The sequence below is a fragment of the Conger conger genome, chromosome 7 (genome assembly GCF_963514075.1).
Source record: "Conger conger chromosome 7, fConCon1.1, whole genome shotgun sequence".
Classification (NCBI taxonomy): domain Eukaryota; kingdom Metazoa; phylum Chordata; class Actinopteri; order Anguilliformes; family Congridae; genus Conger; species Conger conger.
In genome coordinates, this window is record NC_083766.1 from 11,152,757 (window position 1) to 11,172,883 (window position 20,127).

The 20,127-nt window shown below is 37.9% G+C and overlaps 2 protein-coding genes and 1 long non-coding RNA gene across 5 annotated transcripts; 1 reads left to right on the forward strand and 2 right to left on the reverse strand.

The window, feature by feature from the left end:
• Positions 1-1,694: 1,694 nt before the first annotated feature.
• LOC133132687 (uncharacterized) lies at positions 1,695-3,460 on the reverse strand. Of its 2 annotated transcripts, none has more exons than XR_009709163.1 (3): positions 3,387-3,460; positions 2,803-2,854; positions 1,695-2,684 (listed from the first exon to the last, which is right to left on the reverse strand). It is a non-coding gene; the product is annotated as an uncharacterized LOC133132687 (long non-coding RNA). The 2 variants fall into 2 exon arrangements; XR_009709162.1 differs by having other exon boundaries at positions 2,803-2,878; positions 3,387-3,459.
• On the forward strand, positions 3,366-13,496 carry b4galt4 (UDP-Gal:betaGlcNAc beta 1,4- galactosyltransferase, polypeptide 4). 2 transcript variants are annotated; one of them, XM_061248320.1, is made up of 7 exons: positions 3,366-3,613; positions 5,044-5,613; positions 6,197-6,429; positions 7,450-7,637; positions 11,428-11,550; positions 11,879-11,983; positions 12,871-13,496. In XM_061248320.1, the coding sequence occupies exons 2-7, from the start codon at positions 5,346-5,348 to the stop codon at positions 12,998-13,000; spliced, it is 1,047 nt and encodes a 348-aa protein (XP_061104304.1). In that variant the 5' UTR covers positions 3,366-3,613; positions 5,044-5,345; the 3' UTR covers positions 13,001-13,496. The 2 variants fall into 2 exon arrangements, with proteins under 2 accessions (XP_061104304.1, XP_061104305.1); XM_061248321.1 differs by lacking the exon at positions 3,366-3,613 and adding an exon at positions 3,912-3,930.
• On the reverse strand, positions 11,221-19,450 carry psmd10 (proteasome 26S subunit, non-ATPase 10). Its single transcript, XM_061248322.1, has 5 exons — positions 19,265-19,450; positions 18,929-19,027; positions 16,249-16,395; positions 14,871-15,037; positions 11,221-14,282 (listed from the first exon to the last, which is right to left on the reverse strand). The coding sequence occupies exons 1-5, from the start codon at positions 19,397-19,399 to the stop codon at positions 14,129-14,131; spliced, it is 702 nt and encodes a 233-aa protein (XP_061104306.1). The 5' UTR covers positions 19,400-19,450; the 3' UTR covers positions 11,221-14,128.
• Between the last annotated feature and the right edge of the window lie 677 nt (positions 19,451-20,127).

The following is a 20,127-nucleotide window of genomic DNA, read 5'->3' on the forward strand; positions in this document are numbered from 1 at the left end:
TTTGGTCTGTGTTAACATTTGCACATAGAAATAATTAAAAACAATATTGACCAAGCTGCTGGCTGAAACTTTAGCTTATTATTATTTTTAGATAACATATTCTAATAGTCAACCCTTTCACTACTAGGTTTAGGCTATACAAAAACAAAACATAATAGAAACAAAAACAAAAGTTCAAAACATTTCATACAGTTTCATACTTCAGTTTTATGTTTGTTTAAAGGTACAATAGGTAATTTCGGACTTCTAATGGTCAAGAGAGGAATTGCAGCCACTACCAAACCACAAAACAGTTTATCCCACCCCTTCTCTGTGAATGTGCTGACGTTGAAATGCCATTGGCTGTGGCAATTAGCACCAATTTTCAACCAATTGTACAGCTGTACAATGTTTTGGTACAGAGTGCCGGACCAATACCTTCACCCGTTCCATGTGGAGATTGTTTATGATGTCACTCACTGATGTTTTGGGGTTTTTCTTCACAGCTCTCACAATGTTTCTGTCATCAACTGCTGTTGTTTTCTTTGGTCAACCTGTTTAATGTGTGTTGCTCAGTATGCCAGTGGTTTCTTTCTTTGTCAGGACATTCCAAGTTGTTGTACAAGCTATCCCCAATGCTTGTGCAATGGCTCTGAGCAATCTCCCCTCTTTTCTAAGCTTAAAAATGGCTTGCTGTTCTCCTAAAAACAGCTATCTGGTCTTCATATCTTTTCTAACACAAATGCAGTCTTCACAGGCAAAACCAAGAGTAGACATTCAGAACTATTTATTGTTTAACCAATCAATGTAACTGGACACATCTGGGGACCAGGAAACACCTGTCAGTCAAATGTTCCAATACTTTTGCCCACCTAAAAATTAGGTGGTCCGATACAAAAGTTGATATGTTGAAAGTTGTTTAACAAATAAAGATAAAAATACCAGGAAATAAAAGCAGATATTCAGATCTGTCATCTCATGTACATCCTTTGACCTCAAACCCAATTGTCTTCAGTGTATAGAAAAAACAAAGGACTTGACCTTACTGTTCCAATATTTTTTTTTAAGGGACTGAACTGCTTAGTTAATTTTTTTTTTTTTACTTTTCAGTGACCCTTTGCTGTGCCACTTCAAATTGTGGTTAGGTAAACTGCATGTCAGGACAAAAACCAAGCCATGAAGTCTAATGGACTCACGCGATAAAATTGTGCCATGGCATAGATCCGGGCAAGGCTATAAAACCATTTTGAAAACTTTGAGTGTTCCCAGGAGCGCAGTGGCCTCAATAAATGTGAAATGGAAGAAGTTTGGAACCACCAGGGGCTCGTTTGACGAAAGTTGCGACGTGCGAGCTAAGATCTGCGAGATGCTACAGATTTCTCCTGCACTTTTTGGAGCGTTTCTCGAAGAAATCGCAATTACAAGCCTCAAATGCATGTCGCAAGCGCGTCCAAGTAGGCAATAAGTAAATCGGTTATCGTTCTCATCCTGTTTCCTTTTCTATTGAATTTTTAATTTGTGCACAGCATTAGCGCCCCTCAGCAAAGTGGGCTGGACAAGGGTGCCAGCCGCCGATAAAGGGTGGAAAATTAAGATTAAATATATATGTATGTAAATATATATTGCATGTATCGATTAAATATATATATTTAGCTACGTTGTAAAATAAAAATGTCATTTTAATGGTTTGTTTTATTTGAACTATTACGTCTGCCTGGTACACCAAATATCATAGCCTACGCTTAATAGTAACGTTATGCGTTTTGTTATTTGTAATATCTAAATTAAACGTAACACTGTCACCTAGACGCATCCACTAGTAACATAAGCAGGCTAACTTCCGTGACGAAGCGGTGACCCAAATCATGCCAGGAAGAATGGGATAAACTGCCCACATTCAGGTGTGCAAAGCTTGTAGAGACTTGCCAAAGAAGACTTGAAGCTGTAATTGCTGCCAAAGGGCCTTTTTCTAAGTACTGAATTATCGATCTGAATACTTACATAAATGATTTGTAATAAATTTGCACTTTGCACAGTTTTTACTTTGTTATTATGAGTTATTGAGTGTAGATTGATTGGCAAAAATGCCAATTTTATCCATTTAAAATTAAATCTACAACAAAAAAACTCAAGAGATCAGAATACTTTCTGAAGCCTCTGTATATACATACAAGCTCCCTGCTACAAACGAATGACATCAAATAAAAAAGTCATGAATTGCATTCCAAGTTACAATCAAAATTACAAATAAATCTTCATTCTAAAAGTACATTTACACACCAGAGAAAGCCGCTCTGGTTCCTCAAAACACCATCTTTTTTGGCAAGCTTCAGAAAAACCAAATGAAAACAGCCAGAGATACTTTGATAACATTCATAGTCTACCTATGGTTGTGATGTTTCTACAAGACATGGGAAAAAAGACAGAAAACTTCAGAGGATTCCACTGAGGTGTTATTGGTGTCGGAACTATGGGCATGTGGCAGCAGGAAAATGGTTCACAGATGTAGAAGGGAAAGACTGAGTTCTTTCCCTTCTAGTTCTGAGGAGTGCAAAAAAAGAAAAGACCAGCCAATATGTTTTCACTGTGGGAGAAAGCATGAAGCCTGAGCAATGCAGTGTGAGAGATGGAAGACGGAAAGGGGATGAAATTCAGGGCATTTTGGCGAAAGGGTTTGGAGGATGTCAGACGCCAGGGAAATATACCTAGAATGTGGAAATAGAGAGGGAAAAGAGTAAGTTTTGGAATGGAAGTTCTTTAAAGACATACAGTATATGGAGATGAGAAATAATACTCCAGCACAGTAGGTGGCGGTGTATGCACCTTACACATAGATGGAGTCGGCAACGCTTCATAGGCATGTATGACTCCTCTTCTGAGGGAGAAAGCAAACTTGCGTCTGAATAGGTAGATATCGTAGATAATTGCCATTTTACTATTTTAATAAATAATAATCTCAGCAAATTGCATTCAAACGTTATCTTTAAATACCAGCAGAGGTATTTTGGGAAAAAAAAAGAAAGAAAGAAAAAATAACGGAAAGCACTCTGGTGCTGTCCTTATGCTGTTACATAGTAGGCAGTTGATCCAACTCAATCATGAGGGGCATCTTGTCTTTCTGTTTTATTAAATCCCACATCAATTACATGTATGATACATAATAGCAATGAATAGTAGACTAACTACCCAGACTACTCAGTTGATCATAGTAGGTTTTGCGTTAAGTTGTATATAAACGATTTCATTTTCTAGGCTAATCGTTTTAGCCTAGCATTATTTAGTTAGCCACGGGCTTATTTAAATGATCAGTTAAATAAAAGTGCAAATCCGCGTTTTAAACACGCTTTCTGCGCGGTAAGCCACATGGCAACTTTCTGGTATTTAGAAAATCGATATTAATATATTACCACATTCTGTGCTTATTAAAGACGTGTAGCCGACCGCTTCTGTCATTTCCAATAGTTTCTGCCGACTTTCCCCCCTCGGTGGTTGAGCCTGGAGAGATTATGACGTTTTTGTGGGCGTATCCGCTGTAGTCGTTTAGGTCAACAAAACCAAAGAGAAAGAAAAGAATACAGAAAACTCCACATCGCCTCTCACGGGAGACGGTCTCCAAGGACCGGTTTATTGCAAGGTAAAACAGTAGGTGATGTGTCCACCGTTAATATTTTATTTATAGTTAAGTCTAGCGTCCTTATTTTTCTTGTCACAATTTAGCATGTGTCGTAACATTTTCTTACCATTGTTATTTGGCAGGAATTGCTAAAGTAAAGTATGAATGTATCATTATATCATTATTTAGCAAATTAACGTTTGTTTTTACCGAACCTCGCTAGCTATGGGCAATTGAAATTTAACTAGCTGTTTCAGCCGCCTATATAGGCAAAACACATGCTGAAAATGTTATGCTATCTAGACCTAGGCTACAGCGAAATTGTGTATGATCGAAAGGTAAGATATCTGCAGGTATTGCATGATTACTTAACTGTTATTTCACATGGTTATCTTGATCATTTTTATGCAGATGGGCAAGTTAGCAAGCTAGCTAACTAGCTAGCTAGCTTCGATAAAGCGTAGTCTATCTGTGAATTAGTCTAGTACTGTGTTGTATAATATTCAAGCTAACTTAGTCGAAAAGTTGAAAATCTTTGGCGTAACGTAAACTCACTATTCCGAACAGAACACGGGGAAGCGTCGCCTCCACCATAACTTAACATCCGTTCAATTGTAGTTTTCTGTTGAGGAATGTGGTTTATGATTGCTTATTGGCTACCATTTACTAAAACACTTGGATTCATGTGAATTGGACCAATATTTACAGAGAACTACAAATAACCACACAACTTGCCTGTACATTAGTTCACGATGTTCCGAACAGCACCCAATCCACAACTACTGATGTTACAGTTTTGCACTCTGTGATGCAGGCAAAACTCTTATCTAATCTAACATTAGATTAGATAACGGTTTCTCGTTAGCAACAGCTTCCCCATCATACTGTCACAGGGGAGCACCATTACCATGTCACTGTATGCTGAAATGGATTGCGTATGTGACTCGTACCAAGTTTTTTTTTTAATGAAAGAATCTTACTTAACATATACACGAAAACCAAAGCTCATTTGGAAGTAATTTCTTATTTATTGGTCATGAAAGCGAGTGGTGCTCTTGGAAACATTTTCTGTTTAACGTTATACGCCGATGGGTCAATAAGAAGTTATGTGATTTGAAAAATTAAATCTAAATATTCTTTATAAATGTCCAGGTATTTATTACTGAATCGGAGCTTTCTTTGGAAGATGTAACACGATTCTTTGTATGACGTGTCAGCCTGAAATTGAAGAATATACCGAGTGAGGAAATGTAAGGAACCTCCCGGCACATTCTACATTGTCACAGCAGGGGCATGGTGTCACGTTTCTTGGTTTTGTTATTTCTGCATTGATATGTTGACACTATGTATATAAGGTCGTTGTTATGAGCGAGCAGGTGGTAAGGTAGTGGTGTAATTATCTATATAATCATATGTGAGGTGAGTTAATTCGTTGCTTTAATTTTTTGCAGATTGTGGCGTTTTACATTCCAGAGGCTTATTCATCCTTTTCACAGAAGTCTACCCAAAGCAAAATTCGTCCTGTACTATGTTTGCTGGCAAACCTGTCAGTGCATCAAGAAAACAGACTTTTATTCACGTCATTTGTATGGATTACTGGGTGACTGATTAATAAGCCCACAACAGTGATCTTGCTCTGCATGTCTTGTTTGGACCTTTATTTATTTATTGTTTGGATAATATTCACATGCCACCAGCTGAGGTTATGTGCTCCTTGTTACCCTTTTATTAATATTCTTGAAAAGACCTGGCAATGAAGATGTGCGTGACATTGTGTAAGTTCTTCAGAAAGGCTAAATACTTGCTGCTTGTACTGCTGGGATTGTCTGTTTTGGCATGGATTGCTATTTCTGGCAGTGAAACGGTGCAGGATGCACTATGGCCATCTGAGACCCAGTCAAATGTCCAGCATATTGTCCTCAAAGAAAAGACCTCCAAGGCAGCTACATCTCATGGTAGCTCCCATCCTGTCACTTTCTCTTCACCTCGACGGCACTGTCCATTGCCATCCAGATTACTTCGTAAGTATTCTATGTAATCTCTAATACATTTACTGTCATCTGATGGGCCAGTCACATTGGAATGATGATTGATGACCGCAGATAAATCTGATTTATCATTCAACTCCTGTCAACTCCTATTATGTGCACTTTGGGAAGAGATTGTCTAAGTAGCGGTCTGCAAAGGATGTGCCATGGAGTGCAGTATCTTGACTCAAGCCAGGGAGTTCTCTAGCTTTAGTTAACAAATGTTTCTTTGTATTCTTTTAACAACTATCTTTCTAACAACTAATTCTGAAAAATAACAATATAGTGCAAAAAGTTCACTCCTGTTATGGGTGCTCAGAGAGGCAATTTTGTATCTGTATTTGCTGAGATTAATTTCTAGCGGAGAAACATTCGGTTGTGGTAGTGTCTTCAGGGAAGGTGTTGTGGACCGAGTTCCACTGACTGTCCACGGGCTAGTGAAAAACGTTTTGAAGCCACAGAAATCAAGTTTACGGGCACTGCCATGTTGCACAGTAGTGCAGTGAGTGTGGCTCCTCCACTAAGGGTGATCAGTGGGCTCATTCAATCCCTTAATTTATGAAATGTTTTTATGCAGAGGGTGCCCTGAAGCTCTCCTTCGACTCCTCCTTAACACTCAAGGAGGTGGAGGGGGAGAATAGCAAAGTGGTGGAAGGTCAGTACCAACCCGCGGAGTGCATAGCCCAGCAGAGCGTGGCCATTCTCATTCCCCATCGCAACCGGGAGAAACATCTTCTCTATCTCCTACATCACTTGCATCCTTTCCTGCAGAGACAGCAATTACATTATGGTATCTACGTAATTCACCAGGTACCATTCTTTTGCAACACTACCTGCTTGGTTTTTCTATGTAATGCAATGGTTAGCGAGCTGTGTTTAACCTTTGTTGTCCTCAGGGTCAAAAATACCTGAGGTAAATGGCAGTGAAAACTCCCTGCATGACATTTGATGACTCTTTGAGTGACCATCCCAATAGAAAATGTTAAATATTTTTTTTTAATTTAAATTTTATTTGAGCGGTACACCTTCAGGGTATAAAGATGATTGTCTTATGAATCATTTTAAAGAATGTCATAACTTGAGTCTGCTTTCAAGTTATGACATCCTAAGTCTAATCAATGATTAACACCACACGTATATTAAAGGAAATAAATCTATTATATGTGTTTTGTTGTAAAAATGAGTGGTGTAGGCTGAAGAAATACAGTTGCTCTGGACTGTGAAGTAGGAAACTGTTATTCAGAGGAACGGAAGTTGTAGAAAACAATATGGAGTCGAGTGCACCACATTTCTTTCAAATGAAGGTGTTTACAGTCAGAGTGTAAGTGGAATTGTTCCTCTTGCCTCGCTTCCACACGTTCTGATAATTTTGTGGACTGCAGTAGTTTCATGCTGTGTTTTGTCGATGGGCTGTATTTCTGAAAATAGACGCACAAATAGCTCTGAGCGTGCTAATGACTTTTAAATGTCTTGCAGATACAGTCAAAATGGCTCCAGTACATTCCAATCAAGACAAGCTGTCAATGCAATGTTTTATTGCTGATGTGATGTGTCACATAATGTGTTGGAAATTTGAATGATAGATTCCATGCATTTTTGGTGGGTTGCAGTGGTAGCCTTGTTTAGTTGGTTCCAACTTGGATTTATTTTATCTGAACTCTTATTTGTTAATATTTAAAATTAGAATTGGTTTGTGTGCCTCTTGTTTCCATCACGACTTGTACCTGTGTGAGAATGAGCTGAAGAAAGGGCACCCATTTGACAAAACTCACCAGGAGCACATGACTATGTTCCAAACTACTGTTTGATGGTGTTTTTTCTCTGTGAAAGACTGGAAATGCAACATTCAACCGAGCCAAGCTGCTGAACGTGGGGTTCCTGGAGGCTCTGAAGGACTACAACTGGAACTGCTTCATTTTTCACGACGTGGACCTGGTTCCGGAGAATGACTACAATCTCTATATGTGTGAACAAGATCCAAAACACCTTGTGGTGGGAAGGAATGTCACAGGATATCAGTGAGTATCTTAAAATATCTTGTGCCGATAGTGCAGCACATGTATAAAAGTCTTGGATAGCTTTCACACCTGCCTGTTTCAATATATGTGTCCCAACAAATAATTAAAAGAACTGTTCTACATTTCGTTAATATCCTCAGCGAGCACTTTAATAGGTATTTACTAGACTATTTATTAGGTTGTGTATTTTCATATTTGCATCCCACTCGAGGGAGGCTCGGGGAAAGGGCCCTGTTTGTCTTGTCTTATTACTTCATCCTTATTGTACACATCATTATATTAATCACCAAATATGACAGAATCATTTTAATTGGGGATTTGCACATCCATATTAACAATGCAGACTAAGCCTATGGAATTCATGAATGTACTTCAAACTCTGTTACTCTGTCACTGAGGCCATCCATCAGCATGGGAACAGCCTTGACCCGGTAGTGTCAAAGGGGTTCACTGTTGTGTCTCATTCTTATTTCTGATCATTGTGTTCTTTGAAGTTGAAACCGAAACTAGTTTACGGTTCAAAATTGGTTCGTAAATGCTGCTGCAGAAAGTGAGTTGCCTGAGATTGTAAGTTCTTTTGATCCATGTGATATGAGCTGCTCAAAAGATGAAATTGTTATGGTCGTGTCACACGGCTATGGCATCACGACCTCGCAGATATCAGTTCGTTGCAGTTGCACACCGAGGAATGGGGATTCACGCCCCGGTTGCCAAAGCCGAGTATGGCCTACGTGCGAGGGAGTGGCATAATTGGGCTGCCGCCACATACCAACAAGGCACCCAGTACGACGATGCGGCTTGAAAAAGGCGTTGATCTGTACTGATGCAAATGAAGTTTTAATTCTGGCTCTTCTGGATTTAATAGCGGCGTTTAACACTAAGCCTATTAAATGGTCTTGAGAGCTGGGTTGGACTCTCTTCGTTCTAAACTGGTTTTGAACATGTATTACAGGAATGAGATTTTACATTCGTCTTGGATTCGTGCCAGAGAAACATGATAACCTTTGTTTGATGGCAAGGCAGAGGCGAAGGGCCCCAAAGTGTTGGTCTTGTCTTGTCATTCTGAACAATCAGTGTCACCCCACTCGAGGGAGGCACAGGGGAAAGGTCCCAACCTGTTTGTCTTGTCTTATTATTTATTGGTTGGTTGTGTAATTACATATTTGCACAGTCATTGTCATCCCAGTCAAGGGGAATATTTTTAAGAGTGTCTCCACAACTGCTCTAAAGATAGTCAACACATTTCTGGAGACTAGAATTTTTCCAAGGCTTTTAAAACTTTTTTTTTTAGAAATCAAATTTTGATTCTAGTGTCCTAAGCAACTACAGACATATATCAATTAATTACCGTTCATGCGCAAGATACTTTAAAGGGTAGTTTTTAATCAACTTACCATCTTTCTGAATGAAAATAGTACTTTAGAGAAGTTCCAGTCACATTTTAGACCTAATCACAGTACAGAGACTGCTTTTAGATTTGAGTGCAGCTTTTGACACAATTGACCACTATATTCTAATTAATCGTCTTGAAAACTGGGTTGGTTTCTCTGGATGCGCTCATAACTGGTTCTAAACATATATGACAGGGAGACAATTTCATATTAATCTTGGAGATCACATCAGAAAAATAGGACATCTTTTGGTGTTACACAAGGGAACTGCCTTGGTCCCCTAATTTTTTCATTATATATGCTTCCCTTAGGTCATGTCATCAGAGAACACAATGTTCATTTCCATAGCTATGCTGATAACTAAGCATTGCAGTTGAGCCAAATGATCCTAATACAGTATGTTCCCTGACTACCTGTCTGCCTGGAATTAATCAGTGGATGAGCAACAATTATTTTAAAGTTAAACGAAGATAAGACAGAGAAACTTTTAGTTGGCTCCAAAGCCAAAAGAGAGACACCTTTTAACAGGTAGGGAATATGGCTCCCCAGGTTAAATCAAAGTAACAAGCCTGGATATAATTTTAGACTCTGATAAAGGTTTTAAACCACACATGAAGAAGGTGACCAAGACTGCTTTCTTCCACCTGAGAAATATTACCATGGTACAGCCATTTTTTATCAAGACAGGATTCTGAAAAGTTAGTCCATGCTTTTATTTCAAGTAGGCTGGACTTTTGCAATGCTGTTTTTCCAAAAAAGTAAATAGAAAGATTACAATTAATTCAGAACTGTGCTGTGAGACTTAAGAAAAACAAGGAAGCGAGCATATTAATCCTGTTTTAGCTGCACTGCATTTGGCTCCCTGTATCTTTTAGAATGGTTTAGCTCCTCCTCACATTTCAGACTCTGTTGTTTTATGTCCCTTCACGAGCCCTCAGGTCATATGTAGCTGGCTTATTCATTGTTCCCCATGGTTCACAAAATAAAATTAAGGATGCCGCTTTTAATTATTATGCCCCTAAAACCTACATTTTTAATCTTGCTTCTATCTAGCAACACTGCTTTTATTATTCTCTCCTTATTTTTATTATGTTTTTATTCTTATAATTGTGCTTAGTCTAACTTAAATCTAGCAGCACTATTTTGAGCACCCTGCCAATTATCACTCGCTGAGCATTTTGTTAGGTGTTAATTAGACTTATGTTTTAGACTTACTGGTCTTTTACTACTGTAGCCTATCCACTTAGAGTTTTGATGTGTTGTGTGTTCAGAGATGCTGTTCAGCATACCACTGTTGTAACGTGTGGTTATTTGCGTTCCTGTCACCTTCCTATCAGCTTTGATCAGTCTGGCCCTTCTCCTCTGACCTCTCTCATTAACAAAGCATTTTTCGCCCGCAGAACTGCTGATCACTGGATGTTTTTTTGTTTTTCACACCATTCTCTGCAAACACTAGAGACTGTTGTTTGTGAAATCCCAGGAGATCAGCAGTTTCTGAGATAATAAAACCACCCTGTCTGGCACCAACAATCATTTCACGGTCAAAGTCACTTTTCTTCCATTTGTTCTGAAATAGCTGAACCTCTTGACCATGTTTGCATTAAATTCTATGCATTTAATTGCTACCACATGATTACCTGATTAAATATTTGCATGAACAAGCTGGTGTGCAGGTCTACCTAATAAAGTGCTCACTGAGTGTAGACGCTTCTAATGATCCGAGTAGATATTGTTCAAGGTTAATTACTCAAATATGTACATACCTCTCTGTATGTGCTATTTGGACAGTTATTTTTCCTTTATACTCCAGCACATTGGAAATGAAAGAATGAATGTGATTAAAGTGCAGAGTAGACTGTCACATTTAATTTGACAGTGCGTGGTTTACACGATTTAAAATGAGAAGAAACGGGTGTCTCGGTGGCGCAGCCTGCAGAGCACTGACCGCATGCTCATTGTGAGCCGCGACGTCAACGGTTCGAATCCGACCGTCTGACAATTTGTCGCATGTCTTTCCCTCTCTCTCGCCCTCATTCTTCCGTCTCTATATACTGTCCAATAAAGCTGAAAAAGGCCTAAAAAATATCTTAAAAATTAAATAAAATGAGAAGAAACTTATCATAACTTGAGTGAATGCTAAAGGTGAAAGTAGTAAGGGGTGGGGATAGGAGGGAACCAAGATGCCATCTGAATAGTTCTCATTTACATTTATATTTACCCGTTCATTTAAATTTTTTACAGAAATACAGAAGTGCAGCAATACATTTAATTCTTCAACATAGAATTGAAATGGCTTTTGTATTCTTAACCAGGAAAATATATTTTCTTCCTTTCTTGATGAAGAGACTGGAGTACTGGTAAAGCAGAATTAACTATGTATTGAATTTGTATTCTTCCAGGTTGCGATACAAAGGCTACTTCGGGGGAGTAACAGCCATGACAAAGGAGCAGTTTTCAAAAGTGAATGGCTTTTCCAACACTTACTGGGGATGGGGTGGAGAAGATGATGATCTTCGTGTCCGGTGAGAACCTCCTAAAGTGTTAGAATTTGGTTGTTTAATAGTTTGACCACAAAATATGAACTATTTTGGGAATCGAGATGTTCCTGTTATACTTATTATTGAACTTCCTTTCAACTTCATTGAATGTATGCATGCCATCAGTCAACACTACAGGGGCAGGAATGAAGTATTTTATCATTCAGAGTAGAAAACTGAGCATGTAACTGACACACATAAAAAAAAAAAAATTGACATTCTGAAATTAGAGATACTACTTGTGCTAGCTACTGCTGATGCTATAATCAAAATATTGATCTATTGTCATTGAAATTGCTCTGTTGCGTATTAGGGTCGAGCTTCAAAAAATGAAAATTTTGCGACCTCCCCCTGACGTGGCCCGTTACACCATGGTCTTCCATAACAGAGACAGTGGCAATGAAATCAACAAAGACAGGTAATGAATTGTATAGTATTTGAATTGTCTTCAAAATGTATGACGTATGTTGTGTTCAGGATTAGGGATGAATCAAAATATTCAAATGGTTGCTTTCGTGTACACGGTTTCATTACTCGCAAGTGATGACATTTCATTACTCGTAATGAAAGTGTAATTTCAATATTTTTATTTGGAGCCTTAAATTAATTTTGATAGTCTAATTGAGGTGTGAAGTGATATTAAAACAGGTTTCATGTTAAGGAAAACATAAGTTAAGAGGAAATAATTGAAAAGGCCTGTTCTACACCATTTTTGGATGTTATTACAAAGTGCCCTGTCAATGGAGCAAGTACAATGCAGTATATATACCGTGTTCAAATTACAGAGCCGGGGGACCTAGACAGCCCACTGAGAAAAGCTGAAGAGCCGACGTAGACCTATTTACTCTTGTAAAAACTCACGTGTATACATGTCTGTCCCACAATAGTCTGTTCTTGCTGGCAATGTACACTCCACTGCAATGAACTATTAACAGTTCTGGTCAAAAATATAAAAACAACATGCTAATCCATGAAAGCATATAAACTTTGGTTTGGTTGTTAGTTTTAATGGGTGAAACAGCTGAGTTTGATTGTAATAAATAAACATTTAAAAATGTGCCAATAGGTTGCTTTTGCACTACTATCATGGTAATTAATCTGTATGAACCGGCCAATGCGTTGTCACACTAAGTACTAGAGTTCCGATGGAATCGGCAAGGTGGTATTATGAGGGCCAAGTACGTCTTGTACTTTCAGTATTTTGTCTAGGTATATTTGTGTACAGGTCATTGTATGATGATGCATGTGGTGCAACTTTCTACTTTGACACATTTCAAGCTGATTTTTGGATTTCTGAATTTCCAGGATGCGCTTGCTGCGACAGGCACCAAAAGTATGGAAGACGGATGGGCTGAATTCCTGCTCCTACAAAATGCTCTCTTTGGAAAAGCCAAAACTATACATAAATGTCACTGCAGACATTGGCAAACCGTAGTTCCAGCCCTGAAGTGACCATCATGTCAAAAGTATTTCTCAATGGAAATGGAGAACTCAAGCTTTTAAAGTGCTTATCTGGGGAAGGGGTAGATTTGTTAAATTCACACTTTAAAGTGTTACTACATCCAAAAATCCATCTGAGCTGATAAACATTTTCATTGGTCAAGGAAGCCAGTTTAGTTTTTCTTTCAGAAAAACGTACACCTAAACTACACCTGTATTTCATGAATGAATGTATTTTTGGCAATAATTGTACTTAAACTATCAAGTGTAAATACTTAAATGCCATGTAGGAAAATGACTTTTTACTTTTGTGTTTGATCATTTGCCTTGACAGTTCTGCCTGTGGTGCATTGCCAATATCACTGACATAGAGATTAAATTTTTTTTATTCCTTTTTATTTTAACAAGTTTTAATTTTTAATTTGTGCAAATGCCTTGTTGCAGCATCATTACTGATGTGACATTTATTAATAAAGAATATGACTACTGCAGTCACATTTTGTTATAATTACTGGTTACAAGATTGTGTGGATATCTATCTGTATTTGCATAATCGGGTATACATTAAAGGGTTTAGATTTTGGCGAATCTAGTTCTGCAACCTTCAACTATATACAATATATACAGCGTGCAGGATAATCAGTCACGTACTAACTTTCATATTATTTGCATGTCATCTCAGTGTGAGGAACACAATCCACTGTTGTTCTCTGGTTTTAAACAAGAATTCGAAATCTTATTTTGGATATGGTTACAACTGCACCTACAGCCTCAATTAATTCATGCAAAAAATGGGTTTCATATTTTAACTTTCTGTATTTATCTGCATTTTAAAGCAGAACCTTACACTAATATTCCATTCATTTTGACACCACTCTTCAGAAGCCATTTTGATACACAAAAACAAAATACTGTGGAAAATGGTCAAAAGACATTTCTTGAAAGAATGAAAATTTCCATTCCTTTTCATCCCATTTAAACTGAACATTCAAACATTCACAACAATTCCGAAGGAGAATTTCTGTAGAACTACATTACAAAACATACTAGCTAAGCCTTCATGAAGCCATTACTGCTATGTTTGTTACAGTACTCCAGCCATATTCTTCATACAACGTACAGTTCAGCCTTCTACTATTCTCCTCAATAAAGACCCAAGGCCCGCTTTAGCAATCTGTAGGGGTGTCTTCTTCTCTTTGTTCTCTATGTAGATGCTGGCACCATGCTCCACTAGAAGCTTTGCTGCCTCCACACGCTCTTCATCACACGCCAGGTGACTATGGGAGCATTGACAGTATGGCAAAGTATTACACAGACTGCAGAAAATTAAAAAGTCAAAAGCTTTCTGTCCTGGTCTATTATGAGTCCATTTCATCCCATGTTCTTCTCTGGGGTAAAATTATTTTTTGTATTACACAGTAAAATGTTCCAGGGTCTTGTTATTCGCTTGCACAACATTAGAGGTCAAGAAATATAAAAGTGGCCAGAATTCGTTTTTAAATCATTTTCATATCTTTACACATTCTTTATTGTTATTAAAAGGGATAAGCATGCTTAAGAGCCAATGTTCAATTCAGAAACTGCAAATGGCACATACTGGTCCTCTTCCATATCCATTAAAATCAAATAAATTAGTTTACTAATAGTAAAAAAAAAAAAAAGTGCAGAAGTGCGCACAATAGTACTATCAACTTTAAAAATTATTTCCACCAAAGAGGACTGAGGGAGGACATTCAAAACCTTTGCAAATTCATAGAGACTCACTAAACTATACTGCACTAAAGGGGATGACCTTTCAAAGATAACTTATTTCAAAAAGAACCACTTGCAAAATAATTTGTAATAGTTGCTTCATGGGAACTTACAGGGCAGTGTTTCCTTCTGAATCCTGGATGTTAGTGGAAGCACTCTGGCTCAGGAGAAGTTGAATCAATCGGTAGTTACCCTTTGCAGAAGCTCTGTGTAAAGGAGTGGACTCTAATTTATCTGTAATGTTGGGATCTGCTCCATTTTCCAACAACATTAGAGCTATCTGTTGGGGAAAGAACAAGAGCTTAGTTACCGGTTACAACATTGGACTTATTTTACATATTATTCACCTTTTTTCAGGGGGAAAAAATGCTAAAGTGTGTCATGTAAAATATACACTCACTGAACACTTTATTAGGTGTTTACTAGACTTAAAAAAATAAAATAAAAATGTTTTTAGTTTAAGTCTTCAGCTGCTGCAGCCTATCCACTTGGTTTGGAGGTTTGACGCGTTGTGTGTTCAGAGATGCTCTTCTGCATACCACTGTTGTAATGTGTGGTTATTTGTGTTACAGTCACCTTCCTGTCAGCTTTGACCAGTCTGGCCATTCTCAGACATTAACAAAAGCTCCTGACCCGTAACTGCATGACCGTATGTATTGCACTGCTGCCACACAATTAGCTGATCAAATAATGAATAAGTAGGTGTACAGGTGTTCCTAATAAAGTTCTCAGTGAGTGTATAATGCAGTTAAATTGTAGTGTCTACACGCACTACCATGAAAAATATTTAAAGTGACTGGAAAGGTAAATCCATTAATGGATTCAGATTACATTGTACGTGGTTATTATGGCATGTATTAAGCATCAGCAAAATTAGGAAATCAAATCCACTACAATATCGATTTATTTCAGTCTAAATATTTCCATCTATTCCTATGTGGGGATAAAATGGATGGAGTTCAATTTATTACCTGACATCAAGAAATGTCATCAACCTGACCTAATGGCCAATAAATGTTTTAGTCTCATTGCATATCTCCTCCCATAGTTTCATGAGATTTGTATGTAGAGATTTTCATCAAGAGATTTGTGATGAGCTATGTAGATGTGCAGTAGAGAACATCCAGGGTTCAAATCGAAAAGTTTTAATTTTGCTATTTTTCAGCTTTATCACTGTACCAACCATATCCCTCTCCCAGTCTTCTTCCTTCTCCAATACAATTTACATGTGGGTGGTACATTTTGGAGGGGGTTGAGGAGGGAGGTGGATGGTGAGACAGTACAGACCAGGCCCTGACATTGTTCTCAATACAGATTTTATGTCGGACTTGAAATGTGTTATTACAGTTATTTACATTTATTTACATTTGAATAGACATTTGGTGGATTTGTAGTGGAAACATCCCTCTGTGAAGATTAATGGTTATTTCCACTACCAGCCACTTTACAGTCACATTATTCAGTCACATGTTAGATTGTAGATTGTAGTACCTCATATCGGTCTTTGGAAGCAGCATAGTGCAGAGGAGTACAGCCGTTGTGGTTGACAGAATTAAGTTTGGCCCCCTTGGTAATCAAGGCTTTGACTATATCATCTCTGCCAGCAGAAGCTGCAATGTGTATGGGCCTCCAGCGTGCCTTTTGTAACAAAGAAAAACAGAAAGTGAAGGAAATTACTCACAATTAAACAAAACATTTAAGTCACACAATACTGAGAGCCCAGGTGTATAAACGCACAGGCCTAGCATGTAATGGTAAGTCATCCATTACATGTTTAAATATTCATTTATTTAGATTAGCTGCCATGAAATGGCTGGACTACCTGCTTGTCCAGAAGAAGGCCAAATCATTTTGCTTGCCTTCACAACTAAATGATAAAGCATAATGCTTAACCACCTGCTTAAACCAGTTTCTTCATGATTAAAATGCTTTAAACTGTATGAACTTGTCTATAAACACTTCATATTTCATAATATGATATGTGTACTTATATAAGCAGATAATCATAAGTGAATTGCATTCAAAAGTTTGGAAATCTTGTAAGTTTATTGGGAGGGAGGGGGGTGCATTGTTTTGTTATTTATATATTGCTGGTACATACTGGTGTTCATGATCACATCCCTCTTAACAGGACTCCAGGACCTGTAGAATTTTTTATATTGGAAAAAAAATAAAGTCCACCCGCCATATTTAAAAATGCATGGCATCTAATTGTACTTCAGTTTCACCCTACTTCCCTCCATTTTTTTTGCCCAGAAAAAGTCACTCGAAACACGGTTTCTTTTCTTGTCTTCCTTTTGGATGTTAGCTACATTATTACTGAAGGGTCTCAACTTTGGCTATTTATTCAGCATGCAAAACTGTTTGAGAGTAGCAAAAGTCATACCATTTTAACAGTGCACTTAATTAGCCAAGGTAACTGTATCCACATGCAAGTCATATTTTAGTGACACTTGAAATAACAATGTATTCATTGTGGTTAGAGTGCTATGTGTATTGTGTACATTCATTCATTATTATATTATGATGCTCCTGGTTTGTTATTAGACATCCATTGACTGTGGTTGTAGCAGCAGACATATTGCATGATTTTGTGAATATGTCACACAGAGATCCAAGGTGATTTGGGCTCTTATACGATTTGGACATTTTCTGCAGAATCGTGCCAAAAATCGAGGTCCTGTTTGAACTGATCAAAACAGGCACATTTAGACCTGCCTGGAAATCAGAGTCAGAAATTTCACCCTACTCTCTATTTCGGATATGTTGATCGAGTTGATTAAGGTTGTTATGCAAATGACATCCTTAATCAACTTTTCTAGAATTAAGAATTAGCTTTGGTACTCAGTGGGTTTTGTTCATATAACATTTAAACTACCCTAACTAACATATTTATAAAATGAGTTATAAATAAATAAATGATGAATGATTGATGTTTATACTTGCAACATATGAATGTTTTATAATGCAGGGGTATCACCAAGGTTTAAATACCTTTGGGGCTGAGCTGGGAAGGGGCATTCCACGCATTCTACCCTTACAGGTTAAACTGCTATAATGTTCATCAGTATTTGTATAATTGTAATAAACAAAGAGCCTGATGATAGTAAATTGGATTGAAAGACATATTTGTATAACCATCAGAGGTGTCACCAAGGTTTAAATACATTTGGGGCTCAGCCAAAGTCATTTAGGGCTGAGCTGGGAAGGGGGGGATTGTCTCCTGCTTAGTCTAATCGACTGTACGTCGCTCTGGATAAGAGCATCTGCCAAATGCCAATAATGTAATGTAATGTAATGTAAATTATATCTCAGCTAATGTTATCAGTATCATGTTTGTTTACCCAATAAGGAAGTTCTATCAGTCACTCTTATTTAGAAATAAAATGACACTAAAAATACTTACTTTTGGAGATATAACTACTCAAATTGGTGTCCCGTAAAACATAAAAATTTAAAAAATGAATTTTTATAACATCTCATAAACGAAAGTAAATGCATGTTTTCTGAGGCTGAATAGGAAGTCTATAGGAAAAATGACCTATAAATAAACATTTGCACAGGTGTAGGCTTTTCCTTATAAAGTTAAGGACCTGTATATATTTTTAAAAATTGTCGGGGGACCAAACTATCTTTGAAATAACTCATTTATGGTTATCTCTGTCTAAGTTATTGATTTGTACAGCAAAACAACTGAACTAGCACTGGTATTTATCATTATTGTACAGTTACTGTTATGAATGAAGTCATCACTTGCATTTTATATTTAATATACCGTATACTGTTACTGGTATAATTTGATTGACTGTACCAAACACAACAACAAAGATTAAGTTATCTATTCTCTGCTGGCCAGTCTCACGGGCATTGGGATGGCGTAAATTTTGTCACAGTGAAGGGGAAATAAATATGGGAGACTGAGTTTTAGTTTATCTCGGCGATGTAAATACGCAAAACAGGACTTTTTACCAATGGTAATCCCATAGTATTCAACATATAGCTACGTATTTAAATAATAAAACACATACTTTGAACTCAAGACTTCAGCGCTACGTAGTTCGCCCATATTTATCTTTCGCCGCTCTATAATAGGGAGCGGTATACCGGAAGTATCGTTCCCAAAACATCCGCTTTACCTCCCTATTAGCTTGATGTCCACATTTACACTCACATCATCTTTAAGGTTAACCTCAACTCCAAGGTCCAGCAGAAATTCTACTATGTCACTGTGACCGGCCGAACATGCCCAATGCAGAGCAGTTCTGTGAACCTGTAAAATAAAAAGCACATACATTAATTTGAACGAGTTTGAACTGAAAACGCGGCCATCACATCAGCCAAACTGGATACTTTTCTAGCGAAGAAACAGTGTGCAGATAATCAAATAGCGTTACAGACATAACTGATGCTGTTGCATAAGCGGTCGGGCATATAAAACCAGTAAGCACCGACAGTGACTGGCTTGCTACCAATCTAAGTCCCTTCAGGATATATGCATTCCTCTTACCTGGTCTGTTTTGGAGGCCAATGATTTATCAGCTAAAATGCATTTTTTTAGCTGGTCAAATTGGCCAGTAAATGCTAAATTGCACACTTCCAAGTCCGACACACTACCTTCCATAGCGCAATCGTTCAAACTCATATCCGGTGTGCTCTTCTTCTTCCTTTACTGTTCGGGCAGGGTTTACGGGATTACTGCCACCTACTGAATTACTACGTCATTTATTTATTTTTAAAAATCCTCCCGTCACTAAACGCGCATTCTGTCCCTGGCGTCTGTCTCCCTTCATATGATTTATACCCCAAATTTCTCTAGCTGAGTCCACCACCATCCTGATCCTCTTCGATCTCGTTACAATCTCACTATGACCATTATTGCATTACATGCTATCAGCCTTCTTCTGTCCATAGGCCTTGTCCCCCATTTCCTTTTTCCACTGTCCCAGTTGTTCTTTCCTCACTTTCTTTTGTTGCCTCCGCATGACACACATGACCCTGTGCTCTGAACTCTCACTTTCCATCTTATTTCACACTCCTTTGTGCCCACTTTATGATTTTCTCCAGTGAAACATTCAACATGGCAGCTCACCATTAAGCTCTACTACCACTGAACTATCTTTCCTACCCTTAGGCTTTTCAGCTGCCTCACCCCATTAACTCACTCCACTTCAAGTTACTGATTGAATACCTCTCACAAAATGGTGAATGTATTGCTGCTTTTAACAACAGATGTTTCGACACAATTAAAGGGTCAAGTCCACCCCTGTGATGTGCTATGGAGAGGGGTGGCGAGGTGGGTCATGCCAACTTGGGCCTGCGGCATTGAAGTACTCTTGTGTTCCTTCAGAGAATAAATAAACTAGGATAAGA

What these genes read in the sequence shown, in the direction of transcription:
- psmd10 (XM_061248322.1), bottom strand. Translation starts at nt 19,399, where the DNA reads ATGAGTTTGAACGATTGCGCTATGGAAGGTAGTGTGTCGGACTTGGAA. An exon ending in TGGCCTCCAAAACAGACCAG is followed by an intron (nt 19,028 to 19,264) that starts GTAAGAGGAATG and finishes TTTATTTTACAG; the next exon opens with GTTCACAGAACTGCTCTGCA. An exon ending in CTTCCAAAGACCGATATGAG is followed by an intron (nt 15,038 to 16,248) that starts GTACTACAATCT and finishes TTTCCCCAACAG; the next exon opens with ATAGCTCTAATGTTGTTGGA.
- b4galt4 (XM_061248320.1), top strand. Translation starts at nt 5,346, where the DNA reads ATGAAGATGTGCGTGACATTGTGTAAGTTCTTCAGAAAGGCTAAATAC. An exon ending in GTATCTACGTAATTCACCAG is followed by an intron (nt 6,430 to 7,449) that starts GTACCATTCTTT and finishes TCTCTGTGAAAG; the next exon opens with ACTGGAAATGCAACATTCAA. An exon ending in GATGATGATCTTCGTGTCCG is followed by an intron (nt 11,551 to 11,878) that starts GTGAGAACCTCC and finishes GTTGCGTATTAG; the next exon opens with GGTCGAGCTTCAAAAAATGA.